The sequence below is a fragment of the Panicum virgatum genome, chromosome 1N (assembly GCF_016808335.1).
Source record: "Panicum virgatum strain AP13 chromosome 1N, P.virgatum_v5, whole genome shotgun sequence".
Lineage (NCBI taxonomy): Eukaryota > Viridiplantae > Streptophyta > Magnoliopsida > Poales > Poaceae > Panicum > Panicum virgatum.
In genome coordinates, this window is record NC_053145.1 from 51,374,490 (window position 1) to 51,389,905 (window position 15,416).

At 49.4% G+C, this 15,416-nt stretch overlaps 2 protein-coding genes across 3 annotated transcripts; both read left to right on the top strand.

The window, feature by feature from the left end:
- Window positions 1–1,311: 1,311 nt before the first annotated feature.
- On the top strand, window positions 1,312–4,363 carry LOC120656514 (protein CNGC15b-like). Its single transcript, XM_039934619.1, has 6 exons — window positions 1,312–1,471; window positions 1,684–2,251; window positions 2,361–2,573; window positions 2,654–2,943; window positions 3,040–3,151; window positions 3,265–4,363. The coding sequence occupies exons 1-6, from the start codon at window positions 1,443–1,445 to the stop codon at window positions 4,117–4,119; spliced, it is 2,067 nt and encodes a 688-aa protein (XP_039790553.1). The 5' UTR covers window positions 1,312–1,442; the 3' UTR covers window positions 4,120–4,363.
- Window positions 4,364–7,841: 3,478 nt separating this feature from the next.
- On the top strand, window positions 7,842–14,225 carry LOC120656515 (probable cytokinin riboside 5'-monophosphate phosphoribohydrolase LOGL2). 2 transcript variants are annotated; one of them, XM_039934620.1, is made up of 7 exons: window positions 7,851–11,045; window positions 11,498–11,595; window positions 11,784–11,814; window positions 12,507–12,606; window positions 13,028–13,098; window positions 13,204–13,347; window positions 13,873–14,225. In XM_039934620.1, the coding sequence occupies exons 1-7, from the start codon at window positions 10,905–10,907 to the stop codon at window positions 14,017–14,019; spliced, it is 732 nt and encodes a 243-aa protein (XP_039790554.1). In that variant the 5' UTR covers window positions 7,851–10,904; the 3' UTR covers window positions 14,020–14,225. The 2 variants fall into 2 exon arrangements, with proteins under 2 accessions (XP_039790556.1, XP_039790554.1); XM_039934622.1 differs by lacking the exons at window positions 11,498–11,595; window positions 11,784–11,814 and having other exon boundaries at window positions 7,842–11,045.
- Window positions 14,226–15,416: the final 1,191 nt, after the last annotated feature.

Genomic DNA, 15,416 nt, shown 5'->3' on the forward strand with positions numbered 1-15,416 from the left:
GTACTATTTCATGCTATTTGAATCCGATATGTACCAACTGAATCACCATTACGTGTTTAACTAAAATTTGTTCAAAACACTCTAAATATCACAAAAAAAAATCACTCAACCTTTTCTGTTCTATGATTGCACTGAATAAATCATTATTTCATGCAGTTACACCTCCATTTCAATGTATATCACATGTTACTATTTATTGGGGACAAATTATAAAAAATAACAAATAAATCTAAAAAATTATGAAATTTTGGCATGATAGATTCTAAGATGTGTATTGCATGTACAAAAATGTTTGAAGTCAACACCCAATTCGACTATCACTTTCACTTGAAATATCAACAACTCATTCACAACTCTATAGATTTTCTTTGAAGATCCTTCGGTTTATAAGGAGTACATGTGATAACTTGTGCTAAATATTTTCAAATTTTTTCCATAGCCTCCACTTATAAAATCATGATAGCATAACAAATCTTATATTTTTAAAAGTAAGTTTGCTTTTTATAGAATTTTAAAATTATTGGGGCACATGGTTCATGGCATGGCTCATGAGCAAGATCTTCAAATTTTGCATCTATTTTTTAGATTAGAGCTCAAATGGGAAAAAAATGATGTGAACAACATTTTTTTGCTTCATTATCACTCTATTTAGAATTAGTGCAGTTCAAAGTTGACTTATTCTTTAATATTCCTTTTCACGAAATAGAAATGTTAAATATAGCAAAATGACCGAGAAATTTACCAAAACCTAATGTAGAGTCCCACATATAATATAGAGATAAGCAAAAAAGTTTCAAACACAGAATTAATTTTTTTAAAATCAAATTTGCCGTGTGCTTAACAAAAACACACGGCAAAGAAGCCTCTTTTGCCGTGTGTATGTGTTTCCCGTGTGCTGTATTGATCGGCACACGGCAAAGATGGGGCTATGCCGTGTGTCCATCTGTTTGCCGTGTGCTAAACATTTGGCACACGGTAAAGATCCTATTTGCCGTGTGCCTGAATGTTTGCCGTGTGTTACCTTCTAGGCACACGGCAAATAGCATGTTTGTCGTGTGCCCGACATAGTGCACACGGTAAAAGTTGAAGCACAGGGTAAACAACGGGTTTCCGGTAGTGTATGAGCGGATCTAACGATACATTTGAAGAGGAGAGCATCATGTGGCTGGTGTTTGCTTGTCCAAATCACCAAATGAAACATCCCATTGCAATTTGCCTTGGGGGCATTTAACTGTAATCACAAGATCCCTGTTTCGGTTAGTTGCAGGTGGTCTTTTCAGTTCTTATGGCTGAGCACAATGCTGCAGTCACTTTCTGTCCCATAGCTGAAGATCTATTGGCGCGCCAAGTTCCACATCGATCCTATCTAGCACCAGTTTCTGCTTTTAAGTTGTATCAATGGATACCTTGATCCTCGTATCCAGAAGCTGTGAGAGATCACCATGGCATCCGCTGCTTCACAAAATGTCAGGTGAGCGCCTTCCCAGGCGATCAAATTTATCATCTCTTCTCATCAGGTTGAAACTTCAGTCCTGTTTAACAGATCAACCTGATGAGACTGTATTTGTCACGGCTGCTTGATTGCCCACTTTCAGATAGGAGTAGTTGAAATGCCACAATACTAAACATAGGTTTCAGCAATCAGCAGCATTATTTGAGTGCGTTTTCTCTGCGAAACTACAGGTTTCAGAATGACATCGAGGTTCAGCACTTCAGAAGTAGCCCCCTGGAGAACCTCGGCAGGAAGCACGGCAAAGGTCACGACCCCAGGAGATGCCGCCTGGGTGGCTTCCGCGGCGGGTGCCTGGAGAAGGCCTGCCGGAACCCGACGCTCAGGGACCGGGTGCTGTCGCGCGCCTTCTCGGAGGAGCTCGAGTCCCTGGTGCACGCCGGCGGGCGCCTCTTCTTCGACCCGCGCGGGCACCTGATCCACCTGTGGAGCAAGATCTTCCTGTCCGCCTGCCTGCTGTCGCTGTTCGTGGACCCGCTGTTCCTGTACCTGACGGGCACGCGGCGCGGCATGTGCATCGAGTTCAAGTACCCGCTGGCGCTGACGCTCTCCATGATCCGGTCGCTGCTGGACCTCTTCTACGCCGCGCACATCCTGTTCCGCTTCCGCACCGCCTTCATCGCGCCGTCGTCGCGGGTGTTCGGGCGCGGGGAGCTCGTCATCCAGCCCTGCAAGATCGCCAGGAGGTACCTCGGCCGGACCTTCTGGTTCGACCTCGTCACCGCGCTGCCGCTGCCGCAGGTCAGCACGCAGCAGCCACCGATGTCGTGGCGGTTGCAGGAACTGAGCTAGAGAGCTTTGGCAATTGGATCTGACAACTGAGAGAGGTTTCTTGTTGCCATGTGTGCAGTTCGTGATCTGGATCGTGATACCGCGGCTGAACGAGTCGCCGACGGCGAACCGGAAGAACATCCTCCGCTTCAGCATCCTGTTCCAGTACCTCCCGCGGCTGTTCCAGATCTTCCCGCTGTCGAGGCAGATCGTCATGGCGACCGGGGTCATGACGGAGACGGCGTGGGCCGGCGCCGCGTACAACCTGATCCTCTACATGCTCGCCAGCCACGTACGTCGTCGTCGGTCGCCGCCGTCGCCTCTACCCACCATTTCCTTGGGCAGCAGGTGCTGATGGAATTCTCTGGGCAGGTGCTGGGAGCGCTGTGGTATCTCTTCTCGGTGCAGCGGCAGGAGTCGTGCTGGAGGGAGGCGTGCCTGCTGCAGGGCACGGCGTGCCAGACCATGTTCTTCGACTGCAAGACGGTGAGCGGCAACAGGAGCATCTGGTACGAGCTGAGCAACATCACCAGCCTGTGCACGACCAGCAACGGGTTCTACCCGTTCGGGATCTACGGGGAGGCGCTGGACGCCAAGCTCACGTCCTCGTCCTTCACCCAGAAGTACTTCTACTGCTTCTGGTGGGGGCTCAAGAACCTGAGGTAACGTAGATCATGTGTCGCAAATTTAGAAGTTTGGGATCAGATTTTAACTTAAGGTAGTACTATATATATATATACCAAACAAAAACTGGACAGTTGCCTAGGCCAGAATCTGTCGACGAGCCTGTTCATCGGTGAAATCGCCTTCGCAATCGTCATCGGCGTTCTTGGGTTGGTGCTGTTTGGCCTGCTCATCGGCAACATGCAGGTAATAAGCTAGTGGCAACTGATCGACACCTTCTATATCATCTGTTGAATGAACGAAAATGGTGGTCTGACATGTGTGTTCGATATGTGTCTCGATGCATGAGCTGGGCACAGTCCTATCTCCAGGCGACGATGGTGCGGCTGGAGGAGTGGCGGTCGAAGCGCACGGACATGGAGCGGTGGATGCACCACCGGCAGATCCCGCAGCCGCTGAAGCAGTGCGTGCGGCGGTACCACCAGTACAAGTGGGTGGCCACCCGCGGCGTGGACGAGGAGGCCCTGCTCCGGGACCTGCCCATGGACATCCGCCGCGACATCAAGCGCCACCTGTGCCTGGACCTCGTCCGGCGGGTGCCCCTCTTCGACGAGATGGACGAGCGGATGCTGGAGGCCATCTGCGAGCGGCTGCGGCCGGCGCTCTACACGCGGGGCACGCGCCTGGTGCGGGAGCTGGACCCCGTGGACTCGATGCTCTTCATCATCCGGGGCTACCTCGACTCGAACACGACGCAGGGCGGGCGGTCGGGTTTCTTCAACTCGTGCCGCATCGGCGCCGGCGAGTTCTGCGGGGAGGAGCTCCTGACGTGGGCGCTGGACCCGCGGCCCGCGGCAGCGCTGCCGCTCTCCACCCGCACCGTGCGCGCCGTGTCCGAGGTCGAGGCGTTCGCGCTCGTCGCCGACGACCTCCGCTTCGTGGCGTCGCAGTTCCGGCGCCTGCACAGCGCGCGGGTCCGACACAGGTTCCGGTTCTACTCGCACCACTGGCGCACCTGGGCCGCGTGCTTCATCCTGGCCGCCTGGCGGCGCCACAAGCGCCGCCGCGCGTCCACGGAGATCAGGGTGCGCGAGGGCGGCGACGGGCGGGGCGCCGGGGACAGCTTGAGGCGGTCCCGACGCCACAGCATCGACGGCAAGGCGCCGATCAAGAAGCCCGTGGAGCCGGACTTCACGGTCGAGGAAGAGGACTGATCATCGAGCGCTACTGAGCTAGTAGTACTAGATAGCTAGCAACTTTCCTTAGCTCTTGCCTGCCTCTTGGGTGGAGTACATGCATGATTTGTTAGTGAACTTTCGTATGGAAAGACGCCCAATGCGACCCTTCTTTTTCATATTGTATTGTATAAGCTGATGAGGTATTTTTTATCAGGGCATTTTAATTCGGTCCAGTTTTTAGTATACTAGCTAGGCAATATATCAACCAATGATTAAGTGAGATGCTATCATGCTAAGCATATCAAATTTGCTGATCAACTCCGCTTCATATACTAATTATCGCCAAAATTTTGTCAACCAATTTCATCTTTTATCTAAACACTTGACACAACACCTTTTAGAAAATCATATTTAATTTATATGAGAATTGTAAATCTCGATGAGATCTATAACTTTGGTGTTCAAACTTTTTTATTCGAAGTTATGTGCTCAAATATTTGACACAAGCTTCAGATCTAAAATTAAATTTTAGATCTCAAGCTTTTATCGATTATTTGAGCTCCAAAATGGCTCCAAATGAAAATGTTGGAACTATAAAGTTGTAGATCTCGTCGAGTTGTAAAATTTGTATATAAATTTTATCTTTATTCGAGTTTATATGAATTAGTTATATTTTTTTTGAAAATGAGATGTTTAGGTCAGGAAAATTCCACCGAATGAACCGGTGGTAAGGTTGCTACAATGCACCTACCGCCGTTTCATTCGGCTATAGACAATTCGTTTGGTGGTAGTGGTATAGATCCGCAATTTTTTTTATTAGATGTATATTTTTAAAAATTTGTAAAATAAGAAATATAAAAAATTCCTTACTTGTCAGACAGGAGGCCACGGCCACCTCACTAACGCAACAAAACAATTGGCGCAATGCAAATCGTGGACCAAGTTGGGCTGCTGCTCTGCTTCCCTTCCTCCCCGTAGGCTCCGCACTATATCAACCAATGATTAAGTGCTAACCAATGATCAGCTCCTCTTCATATACTAATTGTCGCCAAAGCTTTGTCAGTCACCAGATTGAGTAGCATCACCTAACCCTCGGCCCATCGTTGTTTCGTATCCGCGCAGGCGAGGCCACACACGGTATGGATAAAAAAAATAGACTTGTCAGAGGAGGCCGCCCCATGACATTGTACTAAGGAGAAGATTTTCTCATACAGATCTAGATCTAGATAATTACGAATTTCTATCACATCCGTATATAGTGGTCCTTTACTCATGAGAAGCGTCAGATCCCAACTATACTTTGAACATGGGAGAATTTTTTTAACCTAAACTTGAAATTTGAGAAATACTACTAGCGTAAGCTAACCAAAGAAGAGAAAGAGGCCAAGCACAGCACGGCCGGCGCCGTCAAACCGCTTCACGTTGCCGGCACGACAACCGGATCGGCCCAGCTGAACCCACACTAGTCAGGCGGAGGCCGCCTCACTAACGCAACAAAACAATTGGCCCAATGCAGATCGTGGACCAAGTTGGGCTGCTGCTCTGCTTCCCTTCCTCCCTCCCCGTAGGCGTCCTGCGAGTATTCCCTGGGTTCCTCTTCCTCGCGGCCGGCAGAGAAGCAGCAGAGTCAGTGCGCGCCTGCCACCGCCATCTCGTATCCCCGGCGTCCAACTGTGGGCGGCCTCTCTGTCGAGGAAATCCACGCCCCATGACACTCGGAATCGAGGCAGAGACGAGCGAGGAATTTTTTTTTGAAACAAACCATGCGAGAGCTGCCGATTATATTAAAAAAACAACACTCGAATTGGGCACAACCAACAAAGAAAAAAGACACACCTGCCAGTTGGATTGGGACATCAACACGGCCACACAACTCCACTCAAGCTTTGCTCTACAAGACCACCACTCCACGCGATGACGGGAGCAAAACTGAAGCACTACCATAGCACCCACCCACAACCCACATTCCTGTAGTCGTCGAAAACCTCAAACGTGATCATGCTGCAGTAAAAGTCGAAGGAGGCAGACGACACCACACAAAAGAAGGCCACCGCCATGCAGGACCAATCACCGCGATGCCGCTGCAACAACACACTCCACCCGACGGGGTGAAAAACACCATATCCGAGCCACTCGCAGGCTGTCTCGCAGTTGCCACCACGACAACACAACGCGCGGGGGCCTCGCCGCATCCGCCATTGGACTCAACCTCTCTCTCGTCGCTTCGAGGAAAACACTGCAGACAGGGGCCTTGCCACGCCTGCCACAGTACTCCACACTCCGGATCCGTTTCTTAAGTTGCTGTCGAGATGGAGAGCAAAGATGCCCCTCCATAAGATCTCTAGCAGCAACCAAGCCATCGCCGCAGGTCGACTTCACTTCGTTGCTTCACCCTCGCAGCTAGCGACTACTGCCAGAGTAGCGAGCTAGAGAAGTCGCTTGCGCCATCTTCCGACGTTGCACCGCTAGAGTAGCGAGCCAGAGTAGCTGAGCAACCCGCGCGCAGTCCGCTGCAAGCCAAGTCGACCCACGATGCCGTTGCCGCAAGCGCCGTCTTCCGACGCAGTCCCACACCGCACTGACAGTCGCCAAGCAACGCTAGCCGCCGCGGTCCGCTGCAAGCAACCAACCAACAACCATGTGCCAACCCCCGGCTGCCACCAAGACCACGATTGCCGCTGCGCGGGCTCAACAACACCCTTCGAGCTTGTCACGTGGCAGAAATATCGACCCCGGCTCAAGCCCCCGTGGACAATGGGCCGGCAACGCCACAAACCGAGCTGGGTCTCTAGAGACGATGCCTCCAAGGAGGGAACGACGCCGAAAGCGCCGCCGTCGCTCGTCCAGGATATGGACAGGGTTTTCACCCAGAGAACCCCGTGCGGAAGAGTTAGAGCTCCAAAATGACGTCCCCAACAGGGAGAACGACGTCCAGGAACGTCGCCGTCATCCCACCGGCAAGAACGCCGGCAAGGGCTTTCGCCCGAAGCATCCAAACCCCATGCTGCACGTGCACGGCGCGACATTCGGGCACCACATCCACAATAGCCCTTCCGGGGCAACGCCGCCGCCGCGCCTACACGCACCATGCCGTCGTAGCTCCACCTTTGCTTCGTCAGCCCCGGACGACTTCGGCCGCAGGACCTCCTCCACGCCCTTGCTCCCGCACAGGGCCACTGCCGGCCGGCACCACGCCCACGCCAGCACCTCTGCAGTGCCTCCCGCCGGCACCACCACGCTGTCTCCCCGCCGCCCCGGGCCTCGTCGCAGCTCACCACTTGCAGCCCGCGGCCGGCCGTCGCCGCCGCGAGACCCCAAGCGGCCTCCACCTCCTTTGCAGTCGCGCCGGCAAGGCTGCATGTCGGTCCTCGCGGTTCCGTTGCCGCGAAACAGCTCCCCGCCCCTCGCGCGCAGCCCCGCAGCTACCCCCGTCGCCGACCCGCAGAGACCGCGCACGAGGATGAAGGAGGATGAAGGAGCGAGGGAGGCCGCGGGAACGTAGATCTGGTCCTGCAGTCACCGGATCTGGACCCCTGGACGCCGGAACCGCCGCCCCCAAGCCAGACGCCGGAACCGCCGCCCCCAAGCCAGGCGCCGGCCGCCCGGACGCCGAAACCGTCGCCCCCAATCCGACGCCGTCGTGACGCAGCAGGAGCCCCTGACCGGAAGATGCCCCGCCGCCGCCATCCTAGTAGCGCCCGGACTTCTGGAGCCCAGCTCCGGCGGCGGCGAGGAGGAGGGGAGCTGGGAGGGGGTGACGGCGGCGGGAGGGACGGGGTGCCGCCCGAGTCGCCCTAGCAGAGGGGACGACGCGGGGGCCTGACCAGGTGGAGACTATTGAGACAGTTGTTAGGGAATTTCTTGTGGCTGAAGTTCTGTCAAGGTGACACAAAACACCAGCCACCTGCTCTTTTCGCCTGCTGTCTGCGACACCATGTCTGATGTATCGTGCCAAGGGTGCTTGTATCGATTAGACGGCCAAAGCTAATGAAGCTCCAATTACCTTACCAGTAAACTCATGTAAATGGATGGATGTGCTTCTGCCTGCAAGAGGGCTGATGCCAATGTTGCCGGACCGATTCGTCTGGAACAGCTTGCTCAGTGTTGGACGCCGGGACCGGGAGGGCTCTCAGCGAAACCACCGGAGAACTTTCTGATCTCATTTAGACATTGTCAGCAAATGCCGATGCCTAGTCAGTTCCACAGTTCTGAAATGGCTGGAAATGAAGTAACTGTCAAACTCCACAGCCCCAGCTTTAGAAGAAGGCCCAACAAGTAAATGCAGTCACTCAAGTGGTTGAACGTGACGAGACAACTGAGAACGAAATCAGAGGACGATGGTGCTACAACTCTTGCTAAAGCATTGGAAGACAGGCACATAGATGATAGTTCCAATAGAGGTTCATGTGATGTGAGCAACAAACGTGTCAGCAGCTGGTTGGAGCATGGCACGCACAGTCAGCCAGCAGAAGATGATGAATGTGTTCATGGACTGAACTCAAAATGCAGAACCCTCAAGGTTGAGCAGGATGATTGATTAATCATGTTTAGGTCATCTAGCTTTGACCTCTGCTTCTGAGTGTTCACCGCGCAAGTTTCTTTCCTCTTAAAATGGTGCGCTGTGGCTCCAGTTGTTGTTATGTTGAACCGAGGCTAGATGGCCTCGTGGTTTACCTGAACTTTTGTAACTTTCGATCAGATGCAACTTATTTCATGGTTTTAGCAACACCTTGTTTGTCCTGAAGGTCAGGTAAGCTGGACCCTTGATATGTGGCATGTCGTGATGCTTTGCTATAGCAAGGCGCTGGTCAGGAAGAAGACAGCCATGGAATCGGCCTTTGCACTCAGAATGGAAGAAGATCCCTGATCAACGAATCGGTTTTTCAACTAAGCTACCTACTTTTGTGATGTCCAGGGTATATCAGAAACCTTTTCAGCCTTGAGAAAGTTACTGCCCGTTGTTTGTTACAGTGGCAGTAAATCAGTACCCAATTATGTAGCCGTGGGGGCCACCAAAGAAGGATTTGGCGAGCCCGGGGCATCACGGTTCACGAGCACTATAGAATTAGGCGTGTCATGTCAGCGCGTTGGCCGCCTGCAGGCTCTCCGTGCCCAAGGGTTGAGCAATGAGCGAGCCTGCCCTTGGGACACGGGAGAATGATGGTGAGCATTGAGCAATGAGCATGCTTTCCCTGATTTTGTACGGGGGAGTGGGGTAAAAGTTTGGACGGGACATGCACTGTCTTCTGGGCTCGCCGGCAGGACGACCATTGTGTAGGGGGGGCAAGTTCATTAACTGTCTTCGGTCGACATAATATTGTGTTGTGTATAGTACAAAATCAGCACCTAGCAATATTAACTAAAGATTTAAATACAACATGCAGCTCTTCTGCCAATTCGTTAAAAAAAAGATTGACCAAAGATAACCTAGCTAGAGCATTTTTTTAGTAAATGCATGCGTGTTTTTTCATGAAGATGTCTTGGATTTGCAGAACTTATCCTCATTTTTCATTGTCTTGACATTTCTTTGATATATATCACGTGATAATCCTAAATAGTAATTTTTCTTACTCTTTTAGCCTGTAAAATCATTTTTTGCGTCCAATTTGGGTTTGTAAATTTGTCCTCAAATTGCTTGGAAGCACATTGGATGGTTACAGGTTGTTTGCTATCATGTTACTTTAGTGAACCACAACGTGCACTTTCCGGACACAATAATTGTTATCTAGATTTTGGATGGAACAGGACTTGGTAGTTTAGTTGCGGTCTCGAGAGGATCCAACTATTCACGCCTCTTTTCTCAAAACGTTTCTTAAAATCAAAACACCTCCTTGCATGGATATTACGTAGGAGATAATGGCAAAAATAGATGTCAGGCAGGGAGCAACTTAACACACTTCTGCTTTAATTTTATTGAAAGGATAACAATAACCACATCGTCTGAAGAATGAATATGTAGGGTATGTTACATACCACTGAAAACAGTCAGGATCAAACTCCAGAGATGTTCATGGCGGCGTTCGAATTCCTGGAGGACATGCTAGTTTCAACTTTGAACAAAACATATGCATGTGCATATTCAGATTTCAGAGGCAGAGGCAGCCGCACACCATACGGCCCTGGCACAATTAAACCTTGTTGCAGGGACACTGCATCCTTCCTGTCATCATAGGTTTGGAGATGTACTGAACAAGGGACAGTTGGTGTCCCTGTAATTCTTCAAGGTCAGGAAAATGGCTCCATCACACATGTGAATGAACAAACAACGTACCTAATAGCTTTGCAGGCACTGAATCGATCAGGCAATCAAGACATCTCTTAAATGGAATTCTCTTGTCCTTCGTTAGTGGCAGAGCCAATTCATAGATGCTGGGCGCTGACATGACGTCCACCTGTCCTGTGTTGTCGACTGAGTGCAGTTGTAGAGGCTCTGCGTGTTTCCTTGACGTGGGATCACCCGTATGCCACTGCAATTTACTGTTGTCCGGCAGCCAATGCCCTTCTGAACTTGATCACATTGACATTCCATTATTTGAGCAAATGCATATGCACACTGAAAGAAAATTTATCTACACTAAAGGAATCAGCCAATCATGACATTCTTGACTGTTCAAATGGACTGCGTAGTTTAATTTGTTCAAAGCATGCTGGATGCTCCTTTAAATATATAACGACTCCACACGTAGCGGTGTGCACTCAAGTGCAGCCAACCGGGCCAAACTTGCTGTAGTGGGATATCCCATCTCCATGCTGTGTCACCACCACCACAAGTAACACCTGCTGACTTCGACGAGCAACCAGAGAAGGCGAAGAGAGAAGCAATGGAGACCAAGGTCGACGAAGAGGCACCAGCGGTGGCGGCGGTGCCGTCACGGTTCAGGAGGATATGTGTCTTCTGTGGAAGCAGCCATGGCAAGAAGAAGAGCTACCAGGATGCTGCCATTGAGCTTGGAAAAGAGCTGGTAATTGAAGTCTGTCTTGCTTCTTTCTTTAGTTCCTTTATGACTTTTAGTGCTTGTTGCTTTGTCTGTTTGGTCAAATAGATAGCTATACATTAGTGTCATCTTAATCATACCATAGCTTTAATCTTAATTGAAGTATACTCTCTTCTTTTGACCATCGAAGCATCAACCACACCCAGGTGATGCTTTCCCATGAGAATTTTATTTTCAGTGATGGACTTTAAGAGGCTGTACGATCGTACGTTTTTACTCAAAATCTTCAGGACTTTCTTGTTCCTTGTTCACTGCATACATTTGATGAGATATTACCTCATTTTTATCGTTTTTGCTTTACCATCTAATATTAATATTAATGATACGTAAGATGATTAACGTGACAATCTCCATACCTTTAAGGTTTTATACCAACCATAAATTTGTGCCTTTGAGATCATTTTCCTGGGTCTGTTTAGGTGGCAAGAAACATTGATCTAGTGTATGGAGGAGGGAGTGTAGGGTTGATGGGCCTGGTCTCTCAAGCAGTGTACAATGGAGGAAGGCATGTCATTGGGTATGTAAGAAAACAATAATTTTTAGCATATTTGGAGTTATCAATTCTAATAGTACTAGCTGATAGTGCATCAAAAGAATAGCTTAGAGATTGATGAAACAGCCTCATGTCGGAAAAGTGTTCGATCAATCGTGTCTGCCTCTAATAATAAAATTTACATTTTATCATCTTTCTGTCCCTCTATGCAGGGTGATTCCCAAGACACTCATGCCTAGAGAGGTACCCATATTCTTCCTACTCACCATCTCTAGCTTCTGATTGTTTAGTGTCACGTGGTATCATGTCCTCAAACATAACAATAATATTCCGGAGAAATTCAGTAATCGAAGTTCCAAATTATCATGGTGCTCACTCGGAGTTCTCACAATAATCATGCTTATTTACTTGACAAATTTTTGTCTACCATAATAAACCTAGTGTTTATCTTCAAGTGCAGAAACAAATCATCATGGACTCATGTTTATCTTCGGAAATAGTCTATTAGTGGGTGCATTAAGGAAGAGTAAAGAAAGAAAAATGCATGATATTGTCTTAGATCCTTCTCGTTTGTCTTTCTCTATAGTGGGAAAGGAAATAAAGCGACGTATGATGAAAGATCAGGAGAAATGCTCACTGAAATTGTGTTCCCCACATGATCGATGAAATCTTGCTGATCTTGACCACAATCTCTCCAGCAGACGCTGGCTCAACTAAACAATGAAAAAGTCCATCACATTTCCTCCTGTCCCCCACACCAGCATGGCAGCACCATGATTGCCTCCCCTAAACTTGTGTCCTCTGATTTAAAAAAAAAACTATCAAGTCATCCTCCATTTCTTTTTCCATCTCCAGAAAGTTGGTCCTCTTTAGGTCAAGCAAAAAGCTGGTGCATTCTGGTAAAATATTATTCATGTTGCTTGTGATGGCTGCAGATATCAGGTGAGATGGTGGGGGAGGTGAAAGTGGTGGCTGATATGCACGAGAGGAAGGCTGAGATGGCCAGGCAGTCCGATGCCTTTATAGCATTGCCCGGTGAGAGTGTATGAGTGTGTGTCACCTGAGAAAAGGAAAGTGATGAATCGGTAGTTGTGATTGGTAAATTTGGTAGTCGTTTTCTTCAGCCTTTGCAATGATAGACTCGCAGTGGAAATGTGAGTGAAAGTTTAAAGTTCAGGTTGCATGCTTTTCCATCAGAAAAAAAGGTTGCATGCTTTGAATCTGACAAAGCTATCTGCTTCAAATCTTCAGTCATTTTCCCCCTGCACAAGCAAAATAAGTGGCAATTGCAATTAGGGCATGGAAATCTTAAATAAATTTCAAGAATAGATCCTGAAATGCTGAATTAAGAACCTTCATAATCTCGAAAAGATAAAACTGAATTTGACATTTAGAAGTCAACCTTACAAATCTACATACTAAAAAGTGCCTTGGATTGTTGAGCTTTACCTTGCAGGAGGATATGGAACACTTGAAGAGCTGCTAGAAGTGATTGCATGGGCTCAACTTGGCATTCATGATAAACCGGTACCAAATCGTTCACTTGTCTACAAAAATTCATCAACTCTTTGCTGTGATGACTGCTGTTATTTCTAGAACAGTTCATCAACAAATATTTCTGCTATTCTGCAGGTTGGGCTGCTGAATGTGGACGGCTACTACAACCCACTGCTGTCTTTTATCGACAAAGCAGTGGAAGAAGGGTTCATCAAACCAACTGCTCGGAATATCATCGTCTTGGCTCCAACTCCCAAGGAATTGATCCAGAAGCTAGAGGTGTGTAGATCATTTTTCTTTTCTTATACAAACTTATTTCAGAGCAGACAAGGTCCATGTGCCACAAAACTTGAAATGTGGCAAGACATTCAGGAACATACATGCAAACACAGTTTGTTCTGTACTACACTTAATCTTTGCTTCTAAGCAATGGTTTAGTTGTCTGCTTGACTTCTCTACAAATACTATAGCTTGTATGTTTTGCCTTCTTAACCAATCGTTGTCCAGTTCAGTCTTAAAACATGAAGCACTGAACTGTAGCAATCAGGTATAAAAGGCTTTTTAATGAGACCACCAAGAAGTATTATACTATGTTCTTGGTCCACTGTCAATGTCTTAACTAGTACTGCAAGAACAGCCTAAGTACAAATCAGGTGCAACTGTAGCTTTAAAGCATCGCTGCCTTTAAGTAATGCAGATGCACATGGTACGATGCAGAGGACTTGAGCCTAACATATAAAACAATAATAATAAACTGCAATGTCGGCAAAGCCTGAAACTTGGATCGATTTTCCCTTTCCCCAGGGGTACTCGCCTCAGCATGAGGAAATTGTGCCGAAGATGAAATGGGAGACGGAAGAGGTGAGCTACCCTCAGAACTACGAGATCCCGAGGCCAAAGGAGGGGAAGACGATCGTGGAACCGCAGCGGGGAAGCAAGCTGTGGATGTAGTGCCAAGCTACTAACACCCCAGTAATGTAAGATAGATTTGCATATTGGCATGATGAGAACCACCTCACTGTATCCTCCTCTTCAGTGTGTCCTGTAATTTCGTCAGGATTTGCGCAATCCTGAAACCTGCAGGTTGGTGTTGGTCATTGGTGTAAGATTACCCTATGTTATATGTACTGCAAAATCAGTAGAGCTATATTGCTGCATGATTACTTTTACCACTGGAATGCCGAGGGGAAAGAAGCTCCAGACCTCCAGCCAGTGTAGGAGATGGTTGACGCACCGGAGTACCGGACGAAAACTGAATTGGTTTTTATCTGAAGGAGCGGTGAAAAGTTGGGGCTTACGATAGATGCCAGTTTGGCCTCGCCATACAAAGCTCCCAAAACTTGACCTCCTCGTCGAACTCCCAATACCTCACGCCGGCGCCGCCATAAATTCAGGCGTCGTTGGCCCGTTGCCGCCGCTGGAGAGGAGGGAAACGAGGAAAGCCCGTTTCAACCCTAGGGCTTACTTGGGAGCCCATGGGCCTTGATCCTAACCGGTATGTGGGCTCCCCAGAAGACCATGGCCGTCGAAAACTTATGTCAAGTGGGTCCACACGACCTCCTGGGCCCATCCTAAAAAGGCCGCCGCCACTACTGTGCGTACAGTACTTCCGCCTCATCCGGCCCGCGAAGTTTTATCGGACGCCGCCACCGCGCGACCGTCTTGGCGAGCACCTGAAGAAGGTCCATGGAGGCGAGGCTTTCAGCTGCGCCTCCACCTCGTCACCCAGGACGCATCAACGGTGCGCGAACCTCCTTCCCGGCCCATCGATTTGTATTGTTCAAGCGTCCGTCTGATCCTGAAACTGCAAAGATTCGCTGTTCTAGCAGGGATGTCATGTACCTGCGGAACACAGGTGACAACTGGAAAATCTGCATCTCCTTTCCTCTTCTGAAACTACCCGGCGCTCCTTCAGTTTGGCGATCCACATCGAGTGCCTGCGAACCAGCTGCATCTGCAGAAAAATTTCTGTTCATCAGTCACACACAAATCACAAAACTCAGCACGTGTGCCACCGACAAGCAGGTGCAGGTCCAACGAAACAGGTGCGGTACGCGCAGAGCACTAAGGCTGTCAGCAGCGGAACACTGAATAAACCTTAGAGGAAAAAGACGCTGCAGCGGGGGACGGGAAAGCTCCCGCTACCGTCCCGGACCCGCCAAATCTAGCGCGATACCGGACGCGCGCTACCGGCCACCGTGGCGCGGGGCCCGCCTCCCACCGTCGCGCCCATCACCAGTCAGCCTCCGCTCTCCTCCACCGCCTCGCCATCGTCTCTGCTCGCCTCCACCGCCGCGCGGACCTCTGGTCCGCACCCGCCGCCGGAGATCCGCCGTCGAGGCCGCGCC

What these genes read in the sequence shown, in the direction of transcription:
- LOC120656514 (XM_039934619.1), top strand. Translation starts at nt 1,443, where the DNA reads ATGGCATCCGCTGCTTCACAAAATGTCAG. An exon ending in CCGCGCTGCCGCTGCCGCAG is followed by an intron (nt 2,252 to 2,360) that starts GTCAGCACGCAG and finishes CCATGTGTGCAG; the next exon opens with TTCGTGATCTGGATCGTGAT. An exon ending in TGGGGGCTCAAGAACCTGAG is followed by an intron (nt 2,944 to 3,039) that starts GTAACGTAGATC and finishes AAAACTGGACAG; the next exon opens with TTGCCTAGGCCAGAATCTGT.
- LOC120656515 (XM_039934620.1), top strand. Translation starts at nt 10,905, where the DNA reads ATGGAGACCAAGGTCGACGAAGAGGCACCAGCGGTGGCGGCGGTGCCG. An exon ending in AGACACTCATGCCTAGAGAG is followed by an intron (nt 11,815 to 12,506) that starts GTACCCATATTC and finishes TGATGGCTGCAG; the next exon opens with ATATCAGGTGAGATGGTGGG. An exon ending in AATTGATCCAGAAGCTAGAG is followed by an intron (nt 13,348 to 13,872) that starts GTGTGTAGATCA and finishes CCCTTTCCCCAG; the next exon opens with GGGTACTCGCCTCAGCATGA.